The following is a 20,497-nucleotide window of genomic DNA, read 5'->3' as shown; positions in this document are numbered from 1 at the left end:
ATTTTTTTTTATGTTTTTATTTTGATCAATTTGTAAAAAGTTTATCATTTTATCAATAAACAAATTGACAGCGACTGAATCATGTCTTAGTTCTTCAGAAATTATAATGAAGCTAAAATGTTTAATTTGCATATTTTCAGTATAATATATTACGAAAGGATGGATTGTGGCCTGTTGCACGTTCCAATGGTGTGATTGAACTTCATCCTGCAAAACGAAGCTGTAATTTTCAGAAAAGTCACAAATAGCTAAAAATTCACCATCTTGCAAGTTTTGTTTTGTAGTTTTCAAAAAATTGGATTGTTCGGTTTTTGCAAAATCATGCGGAATCAAACTTTCTAATTTTGAGCTGAAAAATGAAACAAACTCATCGGTTTGCTTTACAATAGTTTCTAAATCACATCTGTCAGTGGTAACCCATTGTTCGAATGAAAGCTTTTCAACAAAGTTTTCTTTCAGTTGTTTCAATAAACTGTCTTCTAAAACTGAGGTATCTGGGCAGTTTTTACATCTTCGTAGATGGCAATGAGTTGTCTTATTTTCGCAAAGTAATCTATTCGTTAATGTTTTTAGATCATTCAAGACATTGTATTTTTTTAAGCTATGTAGAATTAAATTGACATTTTCATGCGTAGTGCAAACGCAAACATTATGTGTTCCTGTGATAGTCAATAGTTTACATTGCCTTGGCCGGAGGCTTGCAAATGATGAAAACCCTATTTTTACATTGACGTACATTTCATTAAAGCGATTAAAAGCTTCTCTCAATGACATCATTAACAATCTTTTCTGAACAGCTAATCTCTTATTTCCTTTCTTTACGCTAACAAAATCTCTTTGGCCTGGCATTGCACGGCTTATATCATCGTCCTCAAAAAAATTCAAAACCAGTTCTTTTGTTTCATTACTCAAAGCTTTTCCAGAGCTTGAACCTTGAGATGAATCAAATACATTATCTCTTTCCTTTCTTGCATCTGATGCCATATTTCTACTGGTTTTAAATTCGTCTACAATTTTTTGTACTGACCATGATTTTGGCAACAATGATAAAATGGAAAGTTTTTCTTGCCTTGTGGCTGAAGAATTTAAAAATTTAATTTTCATATTTTCTATGACTTCATCAAACTCGTTTGCTTTTTCTGTTTTAGCGTCTAATTTAAAAAGATTTCTTCGTACACCTTCGACGATTTCAGCGCACTTTTTTTCAGGATAGTAAACATTTTTAACCTTACCTAAATCTATAGGCGAAACACGAATAGCTGCTATTCCTCGGTTGAATATTTCGACGTCTACAGGCATCGTGAAGTCTTCATTTGATTTAATTGTGCTTAGCGTTGACTCTGATGGTATCGTGACCAAACTTTCATAGCTTTGCGAATCAGGTACATCAGGTATGGTCTGAACAGTTGGCATCCTTGAGCCGCCGGCTACGCTTTGTTCCTCGTTTTGGGTGAGGTGTGCTCTTGAATCAATATGTAGACGGCAAGACGAACAAACACGAAAATCCTTGGTGTTCAGTGTGGATACCTTGGAAAATCCAATTGATTTTAGTTTTTGGATGATACCATCCGTGAGATATCGCAGCTCTTTCGAACACTGAATGTCTTTGAATGGGCGAATACATCTTATTTTACTCATTTTGTAATCTATAACATAGAAAATATTTTCCAATTGTTAGTTTTGTACGAAAATATCACAAAACATATAATTAAAATGTGTATTTAAAACTTACCTTTGCACCAAAACGTGTTACACTTTCCTTTACAATTATTATGTTATCAAACAACACTGGATCTCGTTCAAAAACACAGGATTATGAGCTGAAATTACTATAATCACTATGCTACTAGCAACCTTTCTGCATTTACTGTTTGGTTTTCCCTAGCAGATACTGGATGAATTCAGAACCGAGTCAGACATTATTATACAGCTCACGGGTAGAAATCATAGAATGCTGGGTAAAGACTGTTGGAAGATAGGTAGAGTTGAACGCTCAGGTATCGTAGAACCTTCAGGTACGAGTTTGGAGAGTTGGAGCGAGGTAGATTTGCTGGCGTAGGTATATTGTTATTGAAGAAGATTGTAAATTGTATATACCTGGAATGAATAAAGAGTGCGGCGGTTGTTGATTGAGGTATCAGTCGGCAGCCCTCTAGTTTGATGGAAGGTGACTACTGCGTTCTTTTTATTTATTATTAAGGAACGGTCAACGACGGAGCTAGCCTCGTTATGGCCAGCGTGGCCATGGTGGACTAGTTCCAATAAAGACCATGTTTACAATCACCAACTGTACGTAGTACAGCTTACTGGTATCTGATTACCTGTACCTAATACTTGTTAGCACTTTTTCAGCACAACGCACCAAAAATCATTGTTCCTGATAGTGGGATTTTGTAACTTGTTTTTCAATATACTTTTAAGGCAGAGAATTTCACTCGAATCTTTAAGCTGTCAGTGTCATTTTAACTCAAAATTTTCCAATCTTTCCGAAAAAAAATTCTTTTAAAACTGGAAAAACACGGAGTACATCCGAAAAGGGCCAAAACTTATTAAGTTATCAAAAAAAAAAACAATATTAAATCAGTAATATCTTCTAAACGGTGCATCTTAGAAAAATGTTACCGAAGTACTTTTTGTTTGCAAATTTGATGCACTTTTCTTCCCCAAAAACGTGTATGCAAGGTTTCATGCAAACAAAAAATACAAAAAATAAAAACTGGAAAAATTTCCCACTTGTTCGTGGAACCGCTCCACTGAGAAAAAGCAATCTAGCAAGCTTTTCTTGAAATGCAACACACGCACTACAAATTGTAGCTGATTTCGAGTTGCCGATAATAGAACAGCAGATTTACATGCAGTTCAAATGGAACGGTTGCCGAAGAAAAACTGGTTGCCGACAATACTCGCTCTCACTAGAGAAGATTGGAGCTTTGTAAAACAGTTTTTGGCAATTCTTTCGACTGAAATTGTTAGAGTAGCTGGCAGCAAAAGATTGTAAACAAACCAATATTGCATATGTGTGCGTTTCTTATAGAAAAAGGCTATAGAAAGAAGGTCGCTGCTTAGGTTGCCGAGAATACGTAAATTCCCCTATTTATTTGCATACTTGTAAATACTTATTTAATCAAATTCGGAATATGATTGATGAGGGAGCTTATTGTGTTCGCGAGTCCTTCGTTTTGGCTGGATTTACTGATTTAAATCTTTAAGTTTATTTTCAGTTCATCGATTTTGGAACATTTTTAGAATAATATTAAAATGGTTCACTTTTTTTTTCAGCCTTCGTTCAGGAAAATACAAAAACAATGTAACGCATGATAACAAGTGCATGAAAACTGCTAACTGTCCAAATAACCTCGATTTTTCTGACTATTGATTAATTCTTAAAGTTTACCAATATTTTAAAAGCATTCCATATGACTTTAAACAATTCCATGGTGCATAATAAAGTGTTTGTTTCAATTTCAATAAAATATCAGAAGTTGAAATCAGTTAAATGCACCGAGGTTAACTAAAATCGAGCTTATTCGTATTTTGTAATACTTGTTTATTTCATATTCATTATATTTTATATATAGCATGATAAATTATTTTTATTTCACATATTTAAAATCCCATTATATTATTATAACTATAATTTTTATTTACAGAACATAGTTGTCTTGCAGATCCTGAAGGACCAGCAAATAGCAAATCATTGTTATTAACATTTTATTTTATTATAATATAAAATGATCTATGGGTTTCAGAATTTGGATTACCCAGAGAATAAATTGAATAATATCATCATACATTAGGCCAATGTTCTTAAATTGTTTTACCTTTGCAGTATTATTCATGGATACTTGTTTTTGTAACTCTTGTATGCTCAAATAACCTCGATAATTTAGCAAAATGATTCTTTACTTAAATTGTGAATTCATCAAATAGCCAAAGTTGAGTTCAATCATACCATGCAATTAAAATATTCATATATAGCTTGAGTTTAGAGAAATTGCCAGTTCATCTTTGTCCTGATCCAGGGATTTACCACTGGGCAGTCCTTTCATGACAACCGTGAACACACGTTCAGTTTTGGTGTCGTAAGTAAAAAATTTGTGCTGCTTCTCAGTAAGATACTTGAGAAGACATTTAAATCCGTCCTAGGTTTCAGCCAATACACGGCATTCACCCCGACGTCCAATTTGTAGTGAAAATTTAACTTTCACGAAGTTCAAAAGTTCCACGCGAACATGGAAATCGGAAGTGGTTATCACAATAGGGGAAATCTTTTCCTTCTTGGCATTAAGTAGGGAAAGTTTACTAGAATTTTTCTTGGATGATGGATCATTTTCATCATCCGTGAGCAAATCAAATTGATTACTCAAATTAATTTCATCAGAAGGGGATCAAGAGTTGTCCCTTTCTTTTGCGTTTAGGCGCTATGCCGGCAGTAAATTTTTTATTCAAATCGACTTCCAAGCAGATTACTGAATCTGAAAGATCGAAGAGGAATTTTCCAAATCGATATCCAAGAAGGATTACCTCGGGTAGGGTCCAAACAAGGATCGAAGAGGAACAAGAGTTGAACAAGGTAGAAATCTTACAGGTTGAGCACTGAAAAGTTCTGTTTAAATTTGTTGTAGCTTTAGGTAGTAGTAATACTTCCTTCAGCAAAAAGCAAATAGATCCGCACGGCAAGAGAGAACGATGCGGACTGTCTCAATTTCCATGTATTTTTCCGCTCTGGACCACTTTGCAATGCAATGAGCACTCATACATCAATGAGCGACTGAAACGGGCTAAATCGCTACGAAGATACTGCCAAAATCGTTCGTACATTACGAAGCAGGAGTTCAACCGCACAAGTAACGACTATAGGAAATGCAACAGATTCCTGTATCGACGATATGTCTTCCGCACGCAATAAATCTCTTCGCAGAAATCCAAAGCGTTTCTGGTCGTTTGTAAACTCTAAAAAGAACGAAGTCGGTTTGCCATTGTCAGTTCATCTCGGTGAGCAAACCGCTGAATCTGAAGCGAAAAATGCCGCCTTTTTGCTCAACATTTCATGAGTTCGTTCAATGAATCTTCGGCCTCACCAAATCAAGTCACAATTGCTATACGCGATTCTCCAACAGATGCATTTGAGCTCCGTCCGTTTCACATCAGTGAACATACCGTCAATCTAGCTCTTCAAAGGATGAAATTCTTCGGGCCAGACGGCATTTCTGCGTCCGTTCTGAAACTGTGTTCGAAGTCGTTGCTCACTCCCTTGGCGAAGTTATTTAATCTGTCACTTCAGGAGAGTAAATTTCCTGAGGCGTGGAAATTTTCGTGTACGTTCCCCGTGATAAAAGGAATGTCCAGAATTACAGAGGAATCACATCACTATGTTGCAGCTCCAAAGTATTCGAGATCATCATCAATCAGGCGCTCTTCAGCTCTTGTAAAAATTACATCTCCACGGCTCAACATGGATTTTACCCAAAACGGTCAGTTACAACCAACATGACCGAATTCGTGTCGCTCTGCGTTCGGACAATGGACTCTGGCGGACAAATCGACGCGGTTTACACTGATCTCAAGGTTGCATTTGACCGAGTAGACCTCAACATTCTTTTGAGCAAGCTTGAGAAACTCGGACTGTCTGCATCCTTCATCTCGTGGTTCATATCTTACCTTACGAACCGTTCGCTTTGCGTTAAGATTGGAGCTTCTCGTTCTGAAGTGTTCACGAACGTTTCCGGCGTTCCCCAGGGAAGTAATCTGAGACCCCTTCTGTTTTCACTTTTCGTCAACGAGCATTCGTGTCTACTGCCGCCTGGATGCCGACTATTCTACGCTGACGATGTCAAAATGTATGTGGTTATCAATTGCATCGCTTATTGTGAGGACTTACATCTGATTGTGGATCGTATGCAGAGTTGGTGCTCCCGTAATTTCTTGACGCTCAGCATCAACAAGTGCAGCAAGTGCACAAGTGTGATATTTCACCTCAAACAAAACCCGATAATATTTGATTATTTCATTTCGGGGTAACCATTAGAGAAGATTAGCCAGTTCAAAGATTTGGGAGTAACACTCGACTGTGAATTGACCTTAAAACCGCACTACAATGACATCCTGACTAAAGCTAACAGGCAGCTTGGCTTTATGTTCTAAATATCTGAAGACTTTTGCGATCCGCTTTGCCTGCGGGCACTGTATTGTTCGTTAGTACGTTCAATCTTAGAGTATAGTGCTGTCGTCTGGTGCCCATACCAAGCATGCTGGATAGCCAGATTTGAGAGTATACATAGAAAGTTTGTTCGCTACGGGCTTCATCATCTGCCTTGGCGTGACACGGCTAACTTGCCGTCTTACGTGGATCGCTGTCGTCTGCTTGGAATTGACACCTTGGAACAAAGAAGGCCGCTCAAGCTGTGTTTGCTGCTATAATCATTACCAGCGAGATTGATTCCCCCGAATTACTTCGGCAGCTTTTCTTTTACGCACCTGAGAGAGTGATTAGGCAGCGTAATTTTGTACATCTCGCAGCTCGTAATCGGCAATATTGGTTGAATGAACCTATCCGAGCCGTCGCTAATGCGTTTAATGACGTCTATGCATTGTTTGACTTTAATGTGCCGTTAACTGTTTTTATTAGAAGACTGTCCTGAATTAGAATGTGTCCTGTTTTTGTTTTAATTCATTAAGACAACATATGTCAGATGAATCATTGGAACAATAAATAAATAAATAAATAAATAAATAATAATTATTAATTTAATAAATAAATAAATAAATAAATAAATAAATAAATAAATAAATAAATAAATAAATAAATAAAAAAATAAATAAATAAATAAATAAATAAATAAATAAATAAATAAATAAATAAATAAATAAATAAATAAATAAATAAATAAATAAATAAATAAATAAATAAATAAATAAATAAATAAATAAATAAATAAATAAATAAATAAATAAATAAATAAATAAATAAATAAATAAATAAATAAATAAATAAATAAATAAATAAATAAAAATATAAATAAATAAATAAATAAAAAAATAAATAAATAAATAAATAAATAAATAAATAAATAAATAAATAAATAAATAAATAAATAAATAAATAAATAAATAAATAAATAAATAAATAAATAAATAAATAAATAAATAAATAAATAAATAAATAAATAAATAAATAAATAAATAAATAAATAAATAAATAAATAAATAAATAAATAAATAAATAAATAAATAAATAAATAAATAAATAAATAAATAAATAAATAAATAAATAAATAAATAAATAAATAAATAAATAAATAAATAAATAAATAAATAAATAAATAAATAAATAAATAAATAAATAAATAAATAAATAAATAAATAAATAAATAAATAAATAAATAAATAAATAAATAAATAAATAAATAAATAAATAAATAAATAAATAAATAAATAAATAAATAAATAAATAAATAAATAAATAAATAAATAAATAAATAAATAAATAAATAAATAAATAAATAAATAAATAAATAAATAAATAAATAAATAAATAAATAAATAAATAAATAAATAAATAAATAAATAAATAAATAAATAAATAAATAAATAAATAAATAAATAAATAAATAAATAAATAAATAAATAAATAAATAAATAAATAAATAAATAAATAAATAAATAAATAAATAAATAAATAAATAAATAAATAAATAAATAAATAAATAAATAAATAAATAAATAAATAAATAAATAAATAAATAAATAAATAAATAAATAAATAAATAAATAAATAAATAAATAAATAAATAAATAAATAAATAAATAAATAAATAAATAAATAAATAAATAAATAAATAAATAAATAAATAAATAAATAAATAAATAAATAAATAAATAAATAAATAAATAAATAAATAAATAAATAAATAAATAAATAAATAAATAAATAAATAAATCAACCCGAAAAATTCCTAGACCGTAGTAGCGCCTTAATGAATTTAATTTATGGACGAATCCTTCGTCAGATGCGCCATTTTTAAACTACACACATCTCTCAAAACATCAGCTTTGTAGACTTTTTTGGCTTTTGCCTGAAAATCGCTCGTTTTTTTAACAAACTCTAAATAACCATTTGTTACGAAACTATTGAATGTAATATTTAGATGTTTTCTAAATGTTTCTTCATTTTTTGAGTACTTTATTTGACAGGTGCACATTTTTGCTTAAGAGGGATATACACTCAGATACAAAAATTACTTTTTATAGTTGGTTGGAAATGCTATCTAACATGAAGTTTTAGCACAAACAAAGTGACAGACGACTAACTGGTGAAGAAATCAATTAAAATAATGTGGTTCGCTGTAATAGAATTTTCTTAGAAGCTTGTGACATCAGCCACCAGATGGGCTAGTATTTTTGTTTTGATTTGAACATAGTTGATTTTGTGTGCAATATGATCTTTGACAGTGTGCAAAGAGTGTATCATTTTGTCATTTTTTATGCATTTCAGTTTAGAGTAGAGTGAAAGAGATAGAACCAAAACATTCTAGTACATTTAGTGTTGCCATGTGGTACAATCCATTAGTAGTGTTGCCATGTGGTACAATCCAGTAGTAGTGGTGTTGCCACTGGTACACTGAAAAATTGCAATAACAGGTGCGTCACCAAAGTTTTCGAGCCGCTCCGTCTGTCACTTCGTTTGTGGTTTTAGTGTGATAATTTATAAGCTAGAGAATGGTCTTTAGAAGAGGGTAGGTAGATAGTTCCGTTAGAGTACGGCAGTATGAAAATTGAATAGTATGTCTTCAAATCTAAAGGCAAAAAGTGTGCGCCCGCCTTTGCTCATTACTGTCTGCGGCTGTGGAATAGTTCTAGCGACGTTTCAGCCCCACGTTGCCGAAAGCATTTCCAGTCGATGGTGTGATGCAATTCTTCTTTACCCAACTATTGTGTTGCTCCTCTCGTCATGACCAACATGGTCATCTCAGAGAGAAAGCAGTAGGGTGGTTGTTGCGTGTTGTACCATCATCAGCATTGTTGAGGCTACTCCCGCCTTGAGTTATTCCCCATCGGCGCCGACTGGGATTGAACCCAGGCCTGCTGGGGTGAGAGGTAAAACGAAAAGATATGAGGTTATATGATATAGGAGAAATTGCTCTACTGTAAGCCTATGGATCTAAGATTGGGCCCATCACTAAAAATCTGCTATTTATCAATTTTATCTAGATGAACGCGTCATTGGGACGGTACTACTGGATATTTTGGTCGCTATTGAAAATTTGTTCGATTGCTAAATTTACGATTGGGCCCAAATTAGCGGCATTTACATCCATTTTTCTATTTCATTTTTGATAACGGCACAAAAGCTTTTGTAAACAAAAGTTTTAAGGCCCCTTACACGCGAACCGAAGAATGCACACGTAAACCAACAACATCATCGGGTATTGTATTGTATTGGTTTGCGTGGGCGCACTTCGGTTCGCGTGTAAAGGGTCTTACAACTTTTGTGTACAAAAGTTTTTGTGCCTTTATCAAATGTTACGCCTGATATGATCAATTAACTCAAAAGGGGTTTTTCCCATCATACCATTTTTCATTAAGGCGTCAAGCTGTATGAAAATTAAATTTTATAAATAAACAAATAATAAACTGTAAAGCCTAACATCATGCATGAAATGGAAATAGTGTCCGATATTTGCTCTCTAGAAAACTTGAATTGGCAGATCAAGTTTGCCATCCTTCCATTGAATTGTGGACGCTTATTGATAATTAATAACGTTTTCCAGGGTGAGAGTACAGCCACCCCAGTATTATGGGTCACCCACAATTATGGACTACTTCTATTTGATTAATAAGCAGAAGTGACTGGCCCATAATAGTTACTAGCTGGCCCAATATACCAGACATCGTATAATAATGTGCAGATAGTATCGTAAATTGCAACAGTTTAAGTCAACATCGCATATAAGAATAACATACATCGCATTATGTTTTAGTTAAAACGTATAGAATGCCAATTTCCGGCTTGTATGCTATTAATCATTTATCCATCGTACTGGAGCACAAGTTAAATTGGATTAAATCGTAGGTAAGACTTTTCAAATTAATTTTTTTATTACATGTTAAATTGTATTGCTATTGAAAATTTAGTCGATTGCTGAATTTATGTATGGGCCCAAATAAGGGGCATTTAGGCCGCAATTACATCCATTTCCCATATATGATGTCAAATCAACTCGTTTTAAAAATAAATTAAAATTTGCACGTCTATAGCCGCCACTTTTGAACGCTGCTATTTATCAATTTTATCTATGTTCTATGGGGTTGTACTAATGTATATTTTTGGTCGCTATTGAAAATTTAGTCGATTGCTGAATATATGTATGGGCCCAAATTAGGGACATTTAGGCCGACATTACGTGCATTTCCCCTATATCACATAAGCAGATTTGAATAAAGGTACATGCATTCTGGAAAAAAAATGTCTGGAATGTAAACAACTGAAATTACTTTTATCCAACTGCTTGCAACTGCAAAATGGAACGAGTTTCATTTTGACAAACCTTGCTATTGAAAAGGGAATGGTTATTTATGAGGTATTTGCATGTAAATCAAGCTTTGTGCCAAAAATTCACCAGTTTCAGTGCAAAGTGTACTTCTCACACAATAGCTACGTAATTATCGTCAGTGAGCAATCAATGATTACAACACCGATTGATGCGCTGAATTTTCATTTATCTCCTCTTTGTTAATTTGATTTTACATCCAAACAGGTTATATATGCAATGCTGTCGATCTCGAACTGGTTGACTCCATCGGTGCTGACGAAAATTGGACCAAAAATTGCTATGCTTCTGGGAGCATTCACTTACTGGTAAGTCATGCGGAAATAACCGTTTTCCTACATTCCCTTGTTTCATTCGATTATGCCGAGATCTTAAATAATGTTAGAGACTGTTTATTAACTACGTATACAGTATTTTAGGATTCTTTAAAGCAATTTTTATATCTGCAATAGGTTATTTTTTTTTATTTGCTTAAAAAAATAGGCAAAAACCGTTGTAACGTCGCGTAAAATTTGTACGGTTGGCAATTTGTTGGGTGCTGGCAATTATTCACGGCCCATACAAATTTAAAAAATATGTATGGACAATTTTAGATAGAGCTGGAATTAGGGCGTAACAGCTTTTACAAAAAAAAAAATACTTTTATTGATGATTTCTAGAAAGTTAAGGCTTTCCAGTGAAGAGTTACCTTACCTGGTGTCAGCGTAGGGCTCTAAACAGTGCTGTGCACGATGGTCCTCCGGCTAGACAATAGGGGTTGGTGCAGGCCCTACAAGCCAGCCGTAAAAAAATAAAATACAGGAAGCAATCAATGTAAATACGGATGTACTTACCTCTCAAATATTAGAAATGGAAACGGATTCGAAACTCAAATGTCATCAGCGAAAAACATCGTTCCACCATTGGTACCTTTGTATAATCTTAGAGGTAACTCTAAGACTAGTAGGTCCCGAAGAAACGTGCTCAACTTTTTGGTTCAGCTCTGGTAATATCTTCGGTCCCAAGCTAATCGATTCACCCCTCGAAACATAGGATAATCCACTAACCCCTCATTTTATCTATTAAACTTTCATAGCGAATCAAAACAAACATAGTGTAGTACTAGAATTCCGACAAGAATGGGATACGTTAATCGTTTGCTTGGGACCAATAGGCTAGTCAAGTAGTGAGCCAATTTCAAATCGATAGTTTCGTATTGATTGTTGGTATAATTGCGTGCGTCTCTTACAGATGATAAACACACACACATATTTACTTACCAAAATTAAATCGATTAAGAGATTTTCTTGAAATGCTCAGAGAATGAAAACTACTAATGAGTTATGATTTACAAAATTTGTTTTATTCAATTTTGTCTCCCATCCCGAATGCCCGCACCTTCCTTTTCACTCCACCAATCACATTTTGTACAAACGATTTTCTCAGTGTTTTTGCTGTTTTTACCCAAATTTTCTTCTACTCCAGCTCTGTTTTAATAATTTTCAGATGTCTGCGAAGTTCTGTCTTTATAATTGCCCAGATTTTTTCAATTGGATGAAGTTCCGGTGAATTTGGTGGGTTCATATCTTTTAGCACAAAATTTACTCCGTTGGCTCGGTACCACTCTAACACGTTTCGAGCGTAGTGGCAGGATGCTAGATCAGGCCAAAACAGAGTTGATCCTTTGTGCTTCCTTATGAATGGCAAGAGACGCTTCTTAAGGCACTTTTCGGTGTAAATTTCACCTTTGATTGTTCCGGAAGTGATGAAGGGAGCGCTTCTCGAGCAAAGTAAAATAACAACCTGCTATCATCTTGAAAACAAGTCTTATTATTTCAGATATCATTTTGTTTTCAGTTGTTATCGCATAACTAATTTAGTTATCAACATCAACTAATTTTGTTATTAGTCGTTATCATGAAATAATATGATATGATGCAAGGTTACTTTAAAACTGCAAATATTATCCGCATGGTAAGAAAAAGAACACACTGCCAAGCATGTTTCAGTTATCTGTGTAAGGCTTAAATACCAAATCGATAAAATAATTTGAAATTTGTTGAAAATATTTGCATGGATCACAGGATGTGTTATCAAGATGTTTTCAATGATAACTAAATCAGTAATTTTTGTGATATACACGGAGTAATTTTTTGTTTTAATTTGTGTTATGTTGGCTGCTTATTCAACCACAATGATAACATTTTCAGTTACCAAATCTTGATAACCAGGTATCAGAACTTGTTATCAATTTGGTATAATCCTTTGCTCGAGTTATTTCACCACATCCGCAAATCGGCTGCCAGATTAAGAACTTCTTTACAAATTTCGATAAATTCTTCTTTTGAACATCCTCCGGAACATCAAAATTAAACTTGGCAACGAAATATTCTTGCTCAGGAAGTTGACGGAAGTTGGCCTTGATGTAAGTTTTGTCATCCATCACGATGCAACACGATATGGTGAGCAACTTCGTGTAAAGTTTCGGGGCGCGGGTTTTTGCTGTGATGTTTTGCTTTTTATTCAGGTTTGGGGATTTTGCACCTTGTAAACATGTAACCCAGCACGCTTCATGGTTTTCTGCACACCTTGGACTTTTTAGCGACATCTCGAATTGACATGTTTGGACGGTTCTTGAGCTGTTGCACCACTTTCCTGGCCATGTCCATTGGACCACTTTTACGACCACTCCATTTCTTCCTTCGGGCACGGTTCGTATCACACGAGACACAGTTGTATTTGCAATTCCGAGCTTTTTAACGATCAATCGGTGGGACGCCTCTGGATTTTGATTGTAAGTTCACAACGTTTTTTCACGGACAATTTCTTGTTTCGACGACATAACTGGAACTACCGTATGAATAACTGTAGATAGAGCGGGAATTAGGGTGTAAAAGCTTTTGTAAACAATGATTTCTCGAAAGTCATGGCTCACCATGGTAAATCAACTTCCCCTGCCCGATGGATATGTTGGTTTGTGTAGGTGTGCCTTGAATTCCTAGAAATCTACGCGAGAAGCCATTGTTTGCAAAAGCTGTTACGCCCTCATTCCAGCTCTATCTAGAACTATGAAACTTGACAGATGAAAACAATACGCTATCAATAAAATTTACTCAATAGAGATTGCTGACTGATGAAATAAATCGAAGCAACCCTTGACTGTCTGTTACTACGAAGGAAAAATAAATTCTTTCACTTGTGATTTACCCGTACAAGATAACACACGCGTTTTACTTTTACTCTGCTGCCCATTAGGTTATGGGCCCAGATAGTTTTGCAGAATGCAATGTAGAATCCTCAAGCGAACCCTGGAGGAAATGGATCCGGAGACCCGGCTAGAACTCTAACGCGTGCAGCCACACAGAATTATTCCACACAGAACCATCCGGCGATTGAGCGGTTGGTTGGTCGTGAAAACTGGAGAACTTGGAAGTTTGCAGTGAAGACTTTTCTGGAAGTGGAAGACCTTTGGGACGTGGTGCAGCCTACCCCGAATGACGACGGAACTTTTCCTGAGGTGGATGCGTGAAAGGACAGGATTGCACGAGGTAAAATTATTTTGCTGATCGATCCGGTGAATTATATTCACGTCGAGGAGGTGAAAACGGCAGCGGAAGTGTGGAAAAAGCTGACCAATACCTTCGAAGACACGGGACTGACACGACAGTGGGCCTTTCTACACAAGCTTATCACGACGAATTTGAACAATTGCGGTACAATGGAACCGTACGTAAATCGGATGGTTTCAACAGCGCATCAGCTAATTGGAATCGGATTCCCGTTGGATGACAAATGGATCGGGATGCTGCTACTGGCTGGCTTGCCCCAGGAGTATTGTCCGATGGTGATGGGCCTTGAAAATTCGGGAATCGAAATCACGGGTGACATCATCAAAACCAAGTAGCTCCAGGAGACGGATTTGTCAGCGCCTACTACGGGACCGGCGTTTATTTCTGCAAGAAAAAACTCAAATAGTTACCAAAGCAACGCAACCACAAATTCGAAAGGCAAAGGACCGAAATGCCGGCGGTGTGAGAAATGTGGTCACATTGCGAAGAATTGTCAAACCAGGACCAGGGATCAAGAACCATCGAAACGAAGCGGATCGGATCGGAAAGGAGACGCCTTTTGCACAGTGTTGTCAGTGCAAGACGCGGCAACGGACAACAGTTGGTATTTCGATTCGGGCTCTGCCAAGCATCTCACCAACAACAAAGAACTGTTGGAGAACCTACGTGAAGTGAATGGTAGTATCTACGCGGCAAACAAGGGCGTGATGAAAATCGTTGCGGAAGGATCTACCAAGCTACAGCCCACCTGCAATCCCGATGCGATAGAAGTGCGAAATGTCGAGCTGATTCCGGAGCTGGCAGTAAACCTACTGTCAGTAGGTAAGATAGTTGACCAAGGCCACACTGTTGTTTTCAGAAAGACTGGTTGCGAGGTGGTGAATCCCAGCGGAAAGGTTATTGCTACCGGATGCCGTTCCAATGAGCTATACAAGCTGGAGCAGAAGAGCTCCCAGGCGTATGCGTCCTAATGGGCAGCAGAGTGTAGTTAACTACGATGGCACGGACTGCAGAGGCTGCAAAATTTGTGCCGTCGGGAAGCAAACGAGATTGCCATTCAACCACGTTGGTTCACGGGCCAATGAAGAACTGGAGCTGGTCCACTCGGACATTTGCGGTCCGATGGAAGAAATACCGTTGGGAGGAGCCCGTTATTACTTGTCGTTAACCGACGATAAGACTCGAAAAAATTTCGTCTACTTTTTACGCACTAAATCGCAGGAGGATGTGCTACAAAAGTTCAAGGAATTCCATAGCATGGTCGAGAGACAGAGTGGCAAGAAGTTGAAGGTGCTTAGGACGGATAATGGCTGGGAGTTCAAGAACAGAAGCTTCGAAAACTTCCTGAAGCAGTTAGGAATCCGTCACCAAACTTCAGCGGAGTACACCCCCGAGCAGAACGGCCTTGCCGAGCGTGTCAACCGGACGGTAGTGGAGCGAGCGAGGTGCATGCTGTACGAAGCGAAGCTGCCAAAATCGTTTTGGGCAGAAGCCGTAGCAGCAGCAGTCTACCTCATCAATAGATCGCCAACCAAGGGTATTGATACGACACCAGAGGAAGCGTGGACGAAACGAATGCCGAATCTTTTCCACATTAGAATATTTGGTATGACTGTGATGGCGCACGTGCCGTAGCAAAAGCGGCAAAAGTGGGACCAAAAGGCTGAACAGTGCGTGTTGACTGGGTACGACGACGAAACGAAAGCGTACCGCTTGTACAATCTGAAGACAGCCACAATCTTCAGAAGTCGTGACGTAACTTTCATTGACGAGGGATCCAGTGAGCATGAAGTGGTAGTAGCAGTGAAGTCCAATGGTCCAGAGCGCAGCTTTGTTCGGCTGGATTTTACGATTTCGGAGGTAGACGTCGAAGCCAACCCAGATGTACCGGAAAACGATGAACACGAAGTGACGGACAACGAAGAAACGACTTCAAGTGACAAATCCTTTGTGGATGCTGCTGACACCGTGACAGATCCTGCGCTCCCACCGCGCACAGTTTCAATTCCGCCCCAGTCACAGGCATTGAGGCAAAGTGGTAGGGAGCGCTTTCTCGCAGGCAAGTACAAAGATTATCGTTTAGAGACCAAAGGATTGCCGTCTTTGAAATGCTCAGATGATCGGAGGCGTTATACAATTCAGACTGCACCCGTTACCGAGGAAACCGCTGTGCCTCCGTCGTCTTCAAATCAAAGACCTACTAGCGATGAAATGCAAGGAGGGTTGATGCTCTGCGATAGGGGGCGCCTGCCCCAAGGCAAGTATTTGAATGATATTGTAGAATGTTCAGATACTGGTGCCGATTTTCAACAGTCAGTCCTGGATGATCCAATGACCCATCAGGAAGCACTATCCTGTGACGATGCGGAACGATGGAAACAGGCCATGAAGGAGGAGTATGAGGCCCTCATCTCCAACGGTACTTGGACACTCGCTGATTTTCCAGAAGGACGCAAGGCAATCAGGTGCAAGTGGGTGTACCGGACGAAACTAAACGGTAGCGGTAACATCGACCGATACAAGGCGAGACTGGTCGTGAAAGGATACTCGCAACGAAAAAGAGTGGATTACGAGGTCAACTACGCCCCGGTTGTCCGTCATAGTTCCTTGCGGTATCTGTTTGCCTTGGTGGCACGATGGAATTTGCAGATAGACCAAATGGATGCTATCACAGCTTTCCTCCAAGGTGATCTTTCGGAGGAAATATACATGGAGCAACCCCCTTGCTTCATGGATGGGCAGAATCAAGCCAAGGTATGCCGTCTCAATAAGGCCCTATACGGCCTGAAACAATCTAGCCGGGTCTGGAATATGAAGCTGGATGCCGCACTTTGAAAATTTGGACTCGAGTGCACCGTGTATGACCCTTGCGTATACTACAAGATCGTCGGAGATAAAGTGCTCTTCGTGGCAGTGTACGTGGACAACGTTCTCATCTTCACAAACTGCAAGCGCTGGAAGAAAGAGATGAAAACAAAATTGAGCCAGGAGTTCAAGATGAAGGACATGGGTCCGGCCAAACACGCTTTGGGAATCCGAATCACAAAGACCGACGCGATGGTTGCCCTGGACCAAGAGTCGTACGTGGAGGCGGTATTAAGCAGATTCAACATGACGAACTGCAAATCGGTGAGCGAAGTTGACGAAGAACATGTGTCCGTCAACTGCGGAGGAGACTGAAGCAATGAAGGATGTACCGTACCAAGAAGCTGTCGGATGCCTCATGTACTTGGCCCAAAGTACACGCCCCGACATATGTTACGCAGTGAACGTTTTGAGCCGTTTAAATTCCAACCCAGGTGAAAGGCACTGGAACGCGGTGAAACACTTATTGCGTTATTTGAGGGGCACATCGCAATGTCGTTTGGCGTACCGCAAAAATGAAAATTCGACGATACAAGGCTTTTCCGATGCTGATTGGGCATCTGACCACGAGGACAGAAAATCAACCACTGGGTACGTATTCACCGCTCAAGGAGGAGCTATATCATGGAGCTGCAAGCGGCAACAAACCGTTGCTCTTTCAACTTGCGAAGCCGAGTACATGGCGCTGTCGGCTGCAGTACAGGAGGCGCTCTGGTGGAAACGATTGCAAGGCTTGTTCGAGGACGAAAAGCAGATCTTGATCCACTGCGACAACCAAAGTGCCATAGCTGTAGCCAAGAACGGAGGATACCACTCGAGGACAAAACATATTGACATACGTCACCATTTCATTCACGATGGAGACATCAACTTGGCGTATGTTAGTACAAAGGAGCAGACTGCTGATAGCCTTACGAAGCCGTTACCAGCTGCTAAATTGATTGCATGCCGTGAAGCGATGGGCATGCAAACACCAATGGGTTGAGGAGGAGTGATGAAATAAATCGAAGCAACCCATGACTGTCTGTTACTACGAAGGAAAAATAAATTCTTTCACTTGTGATTTAACCGTACAAGATAACACACGCGTTTTACTTATACTCTGCAGCCCATTACTGACGTTTATCGTACGCACACTACATCACGTATGCGTATACGCAAAATGTTTTCATCGGGAAAAAAAACTTCATAGCGGAAAATTTTCCCGATGAAAACAAATCATACTTTAGCAATCTCTGTTCGTGACAACGAAAATGCATCGACGCGCCATCTGTTGCTCATCGGTCACATCGTAAAAACTCCCTTTGATCGACGGCTATAAACGCCCAAAGGGAAATTTAGATTGATAGCATGGCGTTGTACCGTCTTCCGCCGCGCTCTGTTATAAAAGTCGAAGAGTGACAGGAGTCATCCTCTTTAGCTACAGCGACGTCATCAATCATCATCATCAGTACGAAGCAGAAGATAAACAAACAAGTGAAAGTGAAAGTGAATTTAATCGTAGAAATATTGTAATTTAGTGAAAGTAAAAGCATTTAATTAAGTAGAAATAAAGTTTATTTGCGTGAAGTAAGTCGCGAGTGCTTAAAGTTAAGCTGCTTCAAGAACCATTCTTCTTTTCCGCCATTCTGGAATTCCTGAAAGAGAAGAAATAGTAAGTAAAAGCTTACCTGCCTGTGCGGAGCTGAGAAACAGAATCAGCTGAGACAAATTTTCTGCTGCTGCTCGCTGTGCTCCCGACATTTGGTCCTTCGAGCCGGATAGCGTCGAATCTCCGCTAGTCCGATAGTCCAGCGCCTAGTGAGCCGCCATCGCACATTCGCTATTGTGCCCGCTGAAGAATCGCTTCTTATCGCCATTGTCCCAGCTGAACAATCCGCTACGGAACGCCATCTTCCTGCTTGGTTGCTGCTATTATCAAATACAAGGCAAATTAATTGCCTCAACAAGGTAATTAGGTTTCCAACTACTTTTACTTTCTGTTTGTGTGCTACGCTGGTCCATTGTCCACAGATTTCACTGCAATGTCTTCGATGGCAAACTGGAAAACTGGCTAAACTTCCACGATTTGTATGTGTCGCTGGTCCACTCGGCAGTCGGTCTCTCGAATATCCAGAAGTTTTATTACCTCCGATCATCATTATCGAATACAGCTCTTCAACTCATCCAAACGATCCCAATATGTGCGAACAATTACCCGGTGGCATGGAACCTTCTGCTGGAACATTTCCAAAACCCTGCTCGGCTGAAGCAGGCGTACGTAGACACTCTCTTCGATTTCGCCTCCATCAAAAGGGAAACGGCAACGGAACTCCACAGTTTGGTGGAGAAATTCGAGGCAAACGTCAAGGTTCTGCAGCAATTAGGTGAACGTACGGAGTATTGGGATATTTTGCTCATCCGTATGCTCAGCATTCGACTGGATCCAACGACAAGGCGAGATTGGGAGGAGTACTCTTCGACCAAACCAGCGATCACTTTCAAGGACCTGACATCTTTCATCCAGTGACGAGTCGCGGTGCTGCAATCCATCCAGGCTAAGCCCATCGAAGCTCAACCGTCGACCGTTCAGAAGAAACCAGTTCAGCGATCCGTCTCGAGCCACGGAGCCAACCAGGTCAATATTCGGAAGTGTGTCAATTGCTCAGACCATCACCCTTTGTACATGTGTGGAAGTTTTTCGCAACTTTCGATGGAAGAAAAAGAGAAGGAGATACGCCGTCATCAACTCTGCCGAAATTGCCTTCGAAAGGGTCACTTATCAAGGGATTGTTCGTCATCCACCAACTGCCGAAAGTGTCGTGGACGTCATCACACTCAGCTATGCTCTAACGATTCCTCTTTCTCGTCGAACTCGAAACAAGTCCAGCATCCGAAACCTGCTACACCTACTCCAGCTACCATTCCTTCGACCATGTCCTCATCTGCTACGGTCGTCGAATCCATCAGTTACGCTTCCGCTGGCCATAAGAAGAAGACAGTTCTCCTTGCCACTGCTATGATCATCTTAATCGATGACAACGGGGTCGAGTACGTTGCCCGCGCACTTCTGGACTCAGGAAGTGAATGCTGCTTCATCACGGAAAGGTTTTCGCAGCGCATAAAGGCTCAGAGGAAGAAAATCTATCTTCCAATCTCCGGAATCGGTCAAGCGTCCACTCAAGCTAGGCTAAAGTTTTCATCAACAATCCGCTCTCGAGTTGGCACGTACTCCGTCGAATTTCTCGTTCTGCCCAAGGTGACCATCGATCTACCAGCTACTTCCGTTGATACTTCGACTTGGGACATGCCACCCAGCATTCAACTCGCAGATCCGTCGTTTGACAGCACCAATCCCATCGATGTCATAATTGGAGCCGAAATCTTCTTTGACCTGTTCAAGGTTCCCGGACGCATTCCTCTCGGCGACAATCTTCCGGTATTGGTCAATTCCGTCTTTGGTTGGGTAGTAGCTGGGAAATCTACAATGAGTCCGTCTACCGCTCTCGTCGTTGCAAACGTCGCTACCGTCGCAGATATCCATCAGCTCATGGA

The 20,497-nt window shown here is 38.6% G+C and overlaps 1 protein-coding gene across 1 annotated transcript in view; it reads left to right on the top strand.

The window, feature by feature from the left end:
* LOC135710424 (UNC93-like protein MFSD11) overlaps positions 1 to 20,497 on the top strand; it is a 125,242-nt gene that overhangs the window by 16,705 nt on the left and 88,040 nt on the right. Inside the window, exon 3 of the mRNA XM_065232996.1 lies at positions 10,758 to 10,858. Within this exon, the coding sequence (XP_065089068.1) occupies positions 10,758 to 10,858 (101 nt within the window). The remainder of the gene's footprint in view (positions 1 to 10,757; positions 10,859 to 20,497) is intronic.

Source organism: Ochlerotatus camptorhynchus, unplaced genomic scaffold (assembly GCF_037179485.1).
Source record: "Ochlerotatus camptorhynchus isolate MF236.1 unplaced genomic scaffold, CSIRO-AGI_Acam_v1.1 ptg000382l, whole genome shotgun sequence".
Taxonomy (NCBI): Eukaryota; Metazoa; Arthropoda; class Insecta; order Diptera; family Culicidae; genus Ochlerotatus; species Ochlerotatus camptorhynchus.
This window is presented reverse-complemented; position numbering and strand designations above follow the sequence as displayed.